The sequence below is a fragment of the Narcine bancroftii genome, chromosome 6, assembly GCF_036971445.1.
Source record: "Narcine bancroftii isolate sNarBan1 chromosome 6, sNarBan1.hap1, whole genome shotgun sequence".
Taxonomy (NCBI): domain Eukaryota; kingdom Metazoa; phylum Chordata; class Chondrichthyes; order Torpediniformes; family Narcinidae; genus Narcine; species Narcine bancroftii.
Genome location: NC_091474.1, coordinates 207,174,548 through 207,186,199, shown reverse-complemented (window position 1 = coordinate 207,186,199; position 11,652 = coordinate 207,174,548). Strand labels below are relative to the sequence as shown.

The window sequence follows — 11,652 nt, the reverse complement described above, 5'->3', positions numbered from 1 at the left end:
CATTAAAGACATAATCTCATTTTTTAAAAATATTTTTATGTTGGAATGTGTGGCAAATGGTTAAATATAATGACTGGAATAATTTTGAAAACTTGTCTAATTTGTGCATACTTAATTTAAATGTGACACAGGAGGTTGAAGAAGAAACATTGTTTTATTATTAAACACAAAATATGTAATTATAATTCATTTTCATTTCTCTAATTTGTTAAATTTTTATTTATATGAAAGGTATTTGCAATGACAAATATATTTTGATGTAGTTTTACAGGGTCCATTCCCAATAGCTGAAACACCACTCAGTTGACAGAATTTAATGATAATATTAAAAATTCAAAAATTACTGTTAATTATTACATCATTTCATTCACTCCAGTCTTGAAAATACATCACGGGATTCCAGTGGATTAAATTCATCTTTCCACTCTGTTTGCATTATCATTCATTTTGAATGCCTCTATTACCAGAGCAATATCAAACACACACTAGTGTCCACTGTGATCCCATAATGGTCCTCACACCTTCGCACTCAGAAGAGCATCTGTTGTTGCAGATGTCTGGCATTTTGCTATTTCCCCTTGCAGCCACGTCAAGGTCTCCCAACCATCTCAAATTAGGTCTTGACGATGGGCTCAAGCCTGAAAGGTTGGTTATGTATCTTTATCTTCATTTGACCAGCTGAGCTTCCCCCGCGCTGTGTTTTTACTTCAACCGTGGTGTTTGCAGACTTGCGTATTTTACTCATGTCAAATTAGGAACTGTTTGAGTGGCCAAAACACATATAGAACAGGATTACCAAAGCTCGTTTCACATGGGATCAATTCTACCAAGTAGATAGAAAAATTCCTATCAGATCATTCTTAGTTAACTTGATCCCAAGTTCAAGAGTTGAAAGGTCATCAGTGAGCAACCCAATTCCCCCTGAAGATTAAGTTTAAACAGATTTTATTTTGCAGAAAAATAAATATTTATGTTCAGGCTGTTAGATGTATGTTGATATCAAGGTAGAGTTTCAAAAGCAAGGTAAGACTCAACAAATTCTTTAACAAATACAATAATATTCCACACATTCATTTTCTTTGCACGTGTTCCGTTTACTGTACAAATGATGATTGCACAGTGTTGGTTTTAAAGGTGAAATAAGCTCATTCAAGGTAGTACCTATAGATATGCAGACCAATACACCAAGTTGAAAAATATATAAGATGCTGGAAACACCAATCTGGAATATTTATCAATCGAGTGGGTATTTTTAATGATTCGCTTGCTAACAAATTTCCTAAGGGGTTTCTTCTTTTGTAGATTGGATCTTCCATCAATGGATAAGTGAACCACCATTCTATCCTGTTTGACTCTATCCTGAGTTATTATTGGAGTTCCAGTAAATCCAGCCAGATTGTTGGCATCAGCTTCACTATAGGTATCACCTAACATCAAGGCCTTTGTGCTGGTAATTCCACATGTACACGGGAACTGGAAAAAAAGAGAAAAGAAAATTCCAATGTCTAAAAGATAAAACAGGAATTCCAGAATTATATTCATGACCTGACTTGTTTATTCAATAATCATTATGATACGTGATTTTCTTTCTGAGAGAGGACCTTGAGGCATTGGAATTCTTTTCCTCAAAGGATGGTAGAATAATGCCTTTGAGTTGTTTTACGGAAGAATAGAGTTAGATATATTCTTGAGAAGCAAGTGGGTGAAACATTACTGGGGTGACTGGAAGTGTAGAGTTGAAGTTACAGTTAAATCCACCATGATGTTAATTAATGGTAGAGCAAATTTCAGGAGCCAAGTGACCTCATCTACCTTAAACTCACACACCCAAATATTGGAGAATTGTTTATGAGGTCCAACATAACATTCCAGAGATATGGAGATTTTTACTATTTTTTTTCTCTCTAGCATCCAAAATTCTGATCGTAATCTTTTGCACTGCATCTAAAATGAAGTTGGACAAGAGGCTTGGAGAGTTACCAAAATTATACATCTGTTCAAAGGCATAAACAGGACTAAGACAGCCATGGCCTGGGCATCCTTACACATGGAACAAGTTAATTCCTCAACATCATCACATAGAATGACTTGGAAAGAAAGGTTAATTATAGACAATCATCATAGTTTTGTAGAAAAACAAGATGTTTCTGATAAATATAATGGAGAAATTGTAAAACCCATTCATACATCACATGTACTTGAAGTTTCCAAATTAGCTCAAAATTCTTTATATTCTAAAGATAACATCTCAATCATAAGCTTTCTCATGTCACTTTGCCAAATAAGATTCAAGTGTAACATATTTTACATTCTATTCTATAATTGTTAACTCTAGTAAACATAACCATACATTATGTATAAGACGTTATAAACCTCAGTTGAAACATAAACTGATAATATTTTTTAATTACTACAATGCACATTATTTTCAGTTTGCAACTAGCATTCAGTAACCCAGCCATCACCTTCAACTCCAGCTCCTTAAAGTTCTTCATCTCTGCTTCTGCCCTGAATCTCGACTTCCTGTGGACATGAAACCTTTGTTTTTTCTTGCAGTCTCTACTGAAATCCCTCTCTGGCCTTCTCACTTTGCATTGATCTCAAAATTCACACTTAGTCTACGATTGCGTTCAGCTTCTCTTCGCAATACGGTATTGGGGTTAATTTGCTAATGGGTCCTTTACAGTTCTTCCAGTAGGTTTCACATTGCAACACAGCATTCTCTAAAGGCATTCTGCTCAATCTGTTTCAACCTATTCAGCATTTCTACTAATAATGGACATTCTGTAGACATCAAGACTCAGATAGTCTAATGCATTGTAACAGTCTGTGCTGAGCTCTTCACTTTCTCCTTTTCCATGGATCCTTGCACAGGCATAGCTGTCATCCTGACACTCTGATGAACCAGCTATCTCACATTGTCCAAGCAATTAAAGACCCTTCCTCTAAACCATTTGTTATCAAAGACTGAATAATTCCATTGGCCCAAAAATGCTACATCACAGTCCAAATAAAACTTCATCATTAATTTGGTCCAAATGAGCTGTTCTCCTTTTAGGGCCATCTCATTGATTCACTTGATGCTCTGCCTTTCTCTCTGTGGTAACCTCCTCAGATCCTTCCACTGTCGTCTGTCTGTTTTCCAAGTCTCTCAGTGGTGCTGTAATTTGCTGTCTTGTTTTACTCGCTGTCTTTCTTTAAAGTAAACATGACCACTGCCCTCAATGGCAGGCAGTCAAATAGCAAAAGCCGAAAACATTCATTCACTGCACACAGCGTTCTCTTTGTGTTCTGAAGGGAGGACTCCACTGATATCATCAACTTGCACAAAACCCCTCATCTGTGAATATCACTTTTCCAGTCACATCCCTCCACTCTCACTCTTCATCTCTTCCTCCTCTTTTTGGTGTGCATCAGTTACAAGCATTGACCTAATGTCCCCTCATCTTTAGGTATTTGCATTCTGTCTAGTTAAAGTTGGCTCTGTGCCTGAAGATTAAAACAAAAGACCTGAATGTGGCACTATACAAACGTGCTGGAGAAAAACCACTTCAGCATCCAAGGAAAATAAAGGGTAACCAACATTTCAGGCTGAGTCTTTCGTCAATTATAAGAAAAATCAGGCAAATGCTGAAATAAAAAGGTGGGAAAGGGGGTGAGGTAGGAGGGGGAGGGTGAGAGGCACTGGGTAACATGTAAGAGTGGTTACAGGCAGGAGGATAGAAGAGAAAAAAAAAGCTTAGACGTGATGGGAAGAAAGCAGTGGGCTAAGAAAGATAGCTCACTGATGGGGGAAGGAAGGGAAGGGAGGGGGAAGCTGGAGGAAAGGAGACGGGGGGAGAAGCTGGAGGAAAGGAGACTGGGAACCTTTTAACCAGTGCCTTCCTTCTCTAGTTGCCATACTAAACTTGTTACTTCCACAAACTTCAAGAGGTAATGTTTTAAGAATGTTCCTTCAAGACTTTGACAACATTCTTTCAGGAATCTCATCCATTCTTTATTGAATGAGCAAACTCACCAGTATTTCCCTTGTTCTGGCCCTACCATCCACAGCAATGCTGTCTTCCTCTTCTGAATCAGGATTTATTGTCATGAACTTGGCATAAAATTTGTTGTTTTGTGGCAGCGTCTCAGTGCAAATATAGTACAAATTTTATTTAAAAATAAATAAATTAGTGCAAAAGAAGAGAAAGGGAGGTAGTGTGTGTCGCTTATTGTCCATTCAGATGGCAGAGGGGAGGTAGATGTCCTTGAGCCTCTGGGTGTTTGTCCTGAGGCTGATACCTCCTTGCCAATGGTAACAGAGTTAAGGGGTCTTGGCCTGGGTGGTGGGGGTCTTTGAGGATAGAGGTGACTTTCGTAAGACACTGCCTCTTCGCATACTGCCTTTCTGTTCCTGAGAGAACATTATTCATTCTCAGGAACTTCACTTATGTGGAGCATGTCGTTGAAACTTCTCACATCACCCAGGTTTGCCAACACACCTCCCGTCGTCCCTAATTGCCATCACTACTTCTTTTCCTGGAGAGCTTGTTCTCTAATATCCCACACTCAGCATGAGGCAGGGCGGGACACTAAGCCTTTCATGGACATAGCAGTGGGATTCCTAGAAAAACTCAGTTGCAATTCTGGAAAAGACTCAGGTGCACTGTAATAAATTAGTAATAATTAATGATAATGCAGTAATAACAATTATTATTATGAATTTATTATCATTATTATTAAGTCCCAAAAAGATTCCATTGGACCAATGTATAATCATTTGACATTTCAAGAAGAACCGACACTGAGCGCATCCTTAATGCCACATCAAAATTATGACAGTTGTACTCCTAGGATTTGTCAGATTTCTAAATTAAATCCACACTGGAATTTAACACTGACTCAGAAAAGTAAGAGGAAAATCTGCTCCTTACAATTGTTAGGTCTGCTTTGTTCATGAATGAGTGAGACAAACACCAGACTGAGTCGAAATCAAGGTTCTTTGTTCTTTATTGCCGGATTGTAACACTTGCAACTAACAGTGTTAGTTGGAGAAGGCGCATTCTGCCGTTATCAGCAAGTGGTGTTTTTTATATACCTTAGGATACGTACTTAGTAAATTATCATACCATGACATTGTCCAATGAATAAACTGTTGCTATCCTTCTCTGCTAGCCTCCTGCACATCAATTTGTCATCCCCACTCTTATCTCGAGAGTACAAGGTCACAACTGCATCTTGTTACGGCCCAGCACTGGGTGACTCCCTCTACATTCCCAGCTCATGATGTTTTTACCTAACACTATATCTTCATCCTGTCCTTTGGAGTCTTTAACTCTGAAATGTCTATTGATCAGCAAACCATGACAATTATAGAAATTAATTTAGATAAAGTGTGGCCAAGCCAAACAGAACATTGAAAGCAATGACATGGATTTTGAATTCAGTCACCCATTAGCTACAAGGCTGGTGAAAACTGCAGTGATGGGTCAGCGGGTTCTGGCCCAGAAAAGTCTGCCAGCAGGGCAGTGCGCACAGCAGGACAAACGGACAGGAAATGCAAAAAGTTATTTGATCAGTGAAGATGAACAATGCCAATTGGTCCTGACGTTGATAAAATGGGGCAAATAATCATGATGGGATTTAAATGTGCTGCTTGTCTCACCTTTTGGTGGAGCTTCCTTTTTTTCCTCTCCTGCACTGTCGTCATGTAATTCACGGCTGCATATTCCAGCACTGAGAGAAAGACGAACACAAAACTAACCCATAGGTAGATGTCCACAGCTTTAATATATGACACCCTTGGCATAGAAGCATTCACTCCCGTGATAATGGTAGACATGGTCAGAACTGTTGTTATACCTGGAAATGGAGAAAATGTGAAAAAAATATTGGCTAATTCTACCTCAAACAACCTTGGCACAATTTTACCTTAATTTTAAAAGAACATAAGATTCAGATGCTTTTCCCATCAATTTTATTCATTCCTAGCAAACTCCTTCTGAGACTTGAGGCAGAAAATTTAAGTGGCTAGTGCCCTAGTAGAGATGGATGTGACTTTAAACGAAGGTTCTGGCAATACCCTCAGGTGGATGTAAATGTCCTCAGCTCTATTTCAAAGAGATGGGGAGTTATCAGGTGTGTTGTTAATGTTTGTTGCTCAGTCAACATTGATAAACCCAATTACTGCATGTTTCAGCATTACAAGTTGAGTCTTGAAACCTTCAAAAAGAACTCAAAAATCAGGGGTCAACTTATATGCCCAGATACAAAAATTAGATCTTAAATTCAACTAAAAAAATTGCTCGACATAGATTCAGCATACAAGACTACCCAGAAGCATCTCCCCACTGCCGGCGCCACTGCTCCCCACCGTCACCATAACCCACCCAGACATTTTACAATTGCAGAGCCTGAGGTCCCCGTTCCTGCCCGGGAGCCCAAGGTTCCCTCTCCTGCCCAGGATCTGACACATTGCTGTGGTTACTGCACCGACCACACTAGGGGAGCAAGCCGACTTCTTCAATGTTCATGGCACCATACTCGATATTGAGAATGGAGTCACCGTTGCAAACTCTTGGACTTAGACCCAGCATCATTTGGCATCTTCCTGGCCAAAAGCAAAGGTTTTTATAACTTTTTTTAAACGCCTGCTTAATTTACAGATTGTTACTTGGTGATTGGGGTGTTGTAACAAAGTTTGGGTTGTTGCTGGGAGATCCAGACACCAGCCTCCAGCACGTTCCTTGCAGAAAATTGAAGGGTCGACTTATACACCCGCTATTGATAAAACCATGAAAATGAGGCTGAAAATGGAGTCCCGACTTATCTGAAGGTCGACTTGTATGCCAAAATATACAGTACCCATTCTTAATCACAATTCCATTTGAACAGAAGAACATAAAAGAGGTAGGCCACTTGATCTCCCAAATCTATCCCATCTTTCAAGATGATTATGGCTCAATTGTCCTGGGTCCCATCTCCTACTCAGTCCCAGTTTCCATAACACTGACCTTTCAAAAATGTATCTGCAATGATCTAACTGCCACACACTCTATGCAGATAATTCCAGTGATTCACCACTGATGTGAGAGAAAGTTCCTTCCCTACTCTATTTCAGATAATGTTGACTTTGTATATAAACTTAAATACAAATTCAAGGTTATTTAAAACTGAGTAGGGTAGGAACTTTCTCTCACATCAGTGATGAATCTCTGGAATTCTCTACCAAGCATGGTAACAGGCCCTTTTGGCCCACAAGCCCATGCCACCCAGTTAACCTACAACCCCCAAGTAATTTTGAAGGGTGGGAGGAAACTGGAACCCATGGGGAAAACTCACACAGATGTGGGAAGAACGTACAAACTCCTTACAGACAGTGCCAGATTTTAACCCAAGTCACTGGCGCTGTAATAGCGTTGTGCTAACAGCTATGCAAACCACGCTGTCCCAAAGGTAGTCTTGACCCACTGACTTGGTTGTGAAAATAGTTCTGAACCATCAAAGTAATTAAATCCTTTCTCCATCCAGTCATCTTTTTTATTGGTGTTTTATTCCCTTTTTAAAAATAAGTGAATAAAATTATGAGCATTTTTTAAATCAATTTCTTCAGTCCAAGAGTATTAGGACATGAAGAATCAAATGTCTTTCTGGTTTGTTAAGATTTTGAGTTTTTACAGTGAAATGTTTTGAAACTTTCACAGTACACTGTAGAGTTTGTTTCAACATGATTCCTGCAAGTTTTGGAGTGACAAAATTAGTTCAAAGTCAACTGAACAACCTCTCCAAGGAGGAGATGCAACATCTGCTCTTTAACCTCCTACCTTCTTTTGTACATCAAATACTACTAACAATTTAGTGAGTGGCATGTTCATAATCTGGTCTCCTCCAGTCTAGAAAAGAACAAACGTGTATTGGATGGTTGCTTCCCAATCTTGGGAATATACCAGTGACAATACAAACCTGGCTGTGGTCACTGCTCCTTTCTTGGGCCTGTCTTCAGCTCCCTATTACATTAGCATCATCCATGTCCCTCTTTACTAGTTATAGCCCTTATGATTCTTTCCCCTGCAATATTAGTTCACTTCCCTTGGGAACCTTTCACACACCCCTAGTGAGAATAAATATAGTAATGCTGTCTACAGGGTATCCAATAACAACTTCTTCCAGTACTGGTAGCCTTTGTCTCCACTTTTCAGCCTCCCTCACCCCACCAGATGAAGGGAGCTGTTCTTTGGGCAACAGCACAAGGATTCCAGCCCCATCTTGTGTGATTCGTCTTCCCCCACCGAACACCACCCCCACCTTCTCTGGTACCTGCCATCCCCACTGATCCCTGTCGAACTCTTCCCACCCTGTCCTCGTTATACCAGCCATCTCCCCTCTGCACTCCCAGTCTTGATGAAGGGTTCTTGGCCCTCTCTTTTTCTCCCATTGATGCTGCTTGGCCCGCTGAGTTCCCAAGCAGATTGCCTTTTAGACAAGAACTTTGGTGTGAAGTTAATGAGCGATATTTTGTATTAACAATGACATACTTGGTTACCTAATGAAACTCTGGCTGGTACTGCACGTCGGTCAATCCAGAATGACACCCAGGATAACATGACCATCAGAGTGGCTGGGAAGTAGGTTTGCAGCAAAAAGAAGAAGATGTGCCTGCGCAAGGTGAAGTTAATATACAGACGATTGTACCAACCTATTTGTGAAAACAGATGTTTATCAGCATGTATTCACAGGCCTAGTTGTATTATTGGGCTTGAAAAGTAGATTACATTTACTAAAGAAACAAATACTGGTCAAATCATATCCTATCACTTAAAAAAAACTATACGACTCCTGAGTCATTGTACCATTTCATTCTACTTTAAGCAGAAAAGCTACAAAGAGCAACTGGTATGGGATAATATATTTTAAAGATATTTTTGCCATGTGGCGTCTGATTTCTCTGGCAGTTTTATTATTGGTGTTTAAATTTTGTCTCCAATGAACATCAAATGTTGCTCCTAATGAATGTGCAAGTGAAAATATTATTTTAACCCACTCTTTGCCATCTCTTCTGAATGAAGAATAATTGATGTAACTAGAACATCTCTTTCCTTTTCGATCCTTGAGCTTGGAAATGTAGGATTGCATAGTAGGTGGCGGCAATGGATATTGCATCTGCCCAAGACTAATTGGTCACTTCCACTGTTACAAAGATACTCTTGCTTTTCCATGGAAGTCAGTTTCATTGTGAAGGTGTTTTTGCATTGATGCCAAAAGCATTCATTTCTCAACAATATGTTCCCTCCTGTTACAGATTATTATGGGCTTATCCTTTTCAAAATTTATCTCACATATCTCATTTTATAACTGAACCAAAAAAGTCAGTTCTGGTCTCTATGATTTCTCATTTATTGTTTGGACATTGACCTCCATTTAAGAGGCTTCCTAAATTCCAAATCAGAACAAATAATGCTGATATTTGCAAAGTTTTCACCATTGAATTTGAAAAATTAAGGATTAAATGGAATCATGAATGCAAGAGGCCATTCAGCCCACCATATCCATACAATCTTATTGAAAAAGCAATTCAAATATTCCTTATGCCTTTCCCTGCTGCTTTCACCACTCATTAGACAATATATTGCAATTCACAAATTTTTAATTTAACCATTTTTCATTTACCCATTGTACTTTCATTCAGAATCTGAAAACAATGACCTCACATAGTTCTGTAAATAGTTTCTCACCAACAATCGATCAAAATCTCTTAATATTTCTCTGCATTTTTTTTGACATGGTTTGATCTTCAATTCTGGATGGCTCTTTAAGAAGCAAATCTCCCCTGGCCCCATGCACAATAAGGACAGAATTCCTCTTGTCCTCACCTACCACCCCATCATCGTTCGCATCCAATACATCCTCCTCTGCTATTTCCACCACCTACTACGTGATCCCACCACTAGACACATTCTCCTCTCTGCCTTCCGCAGGGACCACTCCTTCCATGACTCCCTTGTCCACTCCTCCCTCCCCACCAATCGTCCCTGTGGGATCTACCCCTGCGATTGCAGATGCTCCACAATCGCCCACACCTCCTCACTCATCACTATTCGGGGCCCCAAACAGTCCTTCCAAGTGAAGCAACATTTCATTTGTGAATCTGCAGGGGTCGTCTACTACGTTCGATGCTGCTATTGTGGTCTTCTCTACGTCAGAGAGACTGGACACAGACTGGCCGATCGGTTTGTTGAGCACCTCAGCTCTGTCCATTGCAATAGCGTGGATTTCCCAGTGGCCACCTGTGATAGTACAGATCTATCACCAATGTATATAGTGTATGTAGTTACAGTATCTAGACTGTGCTTACAGCAATTGGCTGAGAGCTAAGCCACGCCTACTGTCTGGGCCTTAAAGGGTTGTGTCCCTAGCCAGGTCAGATCATTCTGGACTGGTCGGCCACCTGTGAAGAGCTCCTGCCTTTTGCTAATAAAAGCCTTGGTTTGGATCAACAAGTCTTTGATTTTTTCGACGAGCTCTACACCACCCATTTCAATTCTCCATCCCATTCTCTTGCTGACACATCTTTCCATCGTCTTATGTACTACCAGAATTACACCACCTGTAAATTGGAGGAACAACACTTCATCTTCTGACTGCACACACTCCAACCGGATGGCATTACTATCGACTTCTCTGGCTATCATTAACCTCCCCTCTCTTCCCCTCGTCTCCCCTTCCCTAAATTCTTACCTGTCCCTTATCATATACAATTAAAACTTTTTGTTGGTCTGGATTCCTCCTGCATTGTTTGAATTCTGAGACTTCCTGCTTCAGGCTTATTCCTTGAAGAATGGCTCAGGCCCGAAACATCAGCAATATATCTTTGTCTCCTATAGACACTGGAAAGACTGGCGAGTTCCTCCAGCATTTCAGTGTTTTTACTACAATCACAGCATCTGCAGTTTCGTATTTCACTCACTTTTATTTGAGAAACAATTGTAGTCTGGTTTGACCAAGGTCTGGTCAGCTACAGGAAAGATCCCACTAAACTGGAAAGGGTGCAGGATAGATTCACAAGATGCTACAGGGGCTTAAGAGTAATCTTCTGGAGGTACTTAAATTTGTGAGGGCATAGATAAGATGAATAGTCATAGTCCCCAAGATAGAAGAAACTAGATTTACAGTGAGAGGTGAAAGATTTAAAAGGCACCTATTTCCTCACAGAGGGTCGTATATATATATATGGAATAAGCTGCCAGAGGAAGTGGTAAAGGTACATGGATACAAAAAGTTTAGGGGGAATCTGGGCCAAACCCCATAATGGGACTAGATTATGTAGGTTACCATGGACAAATTGGGCTGAAGGGCTGTTTCAATGCTGTAAAAATTTGGATGCAATGACTGTAATAAAGTTCACACACCAAAGGATTGTTTACAGTGGTCAGTACTACTGAGCTTCCTTGTCGAGAGTGAGATATCTGTTTCTTTGTTATGACTGAATTGTTATAGATAGACATAAAAAGGGAATTGTAGGGAGGTCACTACAGCTACAGCTCAAATCTGTAGAAGAAAGACACACACACCATTAGAGTGTATTCAACACTGAGTTTATTCAGTGTCAGCTCTGCCTTTTATAGTCAGCTCAGCCATGTCACCACCATGGCTTGAGGGGGCTGGTTGCTGATT

At 40.0% G+C, this 11,652-nt stretch overlaps 1 protein-coding gene across 1 annotated transcript in view; it reads right to left on the bottom strand.

Annotated features, from left to right (window-relative positions):
• Positions 1–277: 277 nt before the first annotated feature.
• Positions 278–11,652, bottom strand: part of LOC138736996 (gamma-aminobutyric acid receptor subunit rho-2-like) — a 57,718-nt gene continuing 46,343 nt past the window's right edge. The window contains exons 7-9 of the mRNA XM_069887339.1: positions 8,525–8,677; positions 5,648–5,844; positions 278–1,473 (exon numbers count right to left, since the gene is read on the bottom strand). Of these exons, the coding sequence (XP_069743440.1) occupies positions 1,162–1,473; positions 5,648–5,844; positions 8,525–8,677 (662 nt within the window). The 3' untranslated portion in view covers positions 278–1,161. The remainder of the gene's footprint in view (positions 1,474–5,647; positions 5,845–8,524; positions 8,678–11,652) is intronic.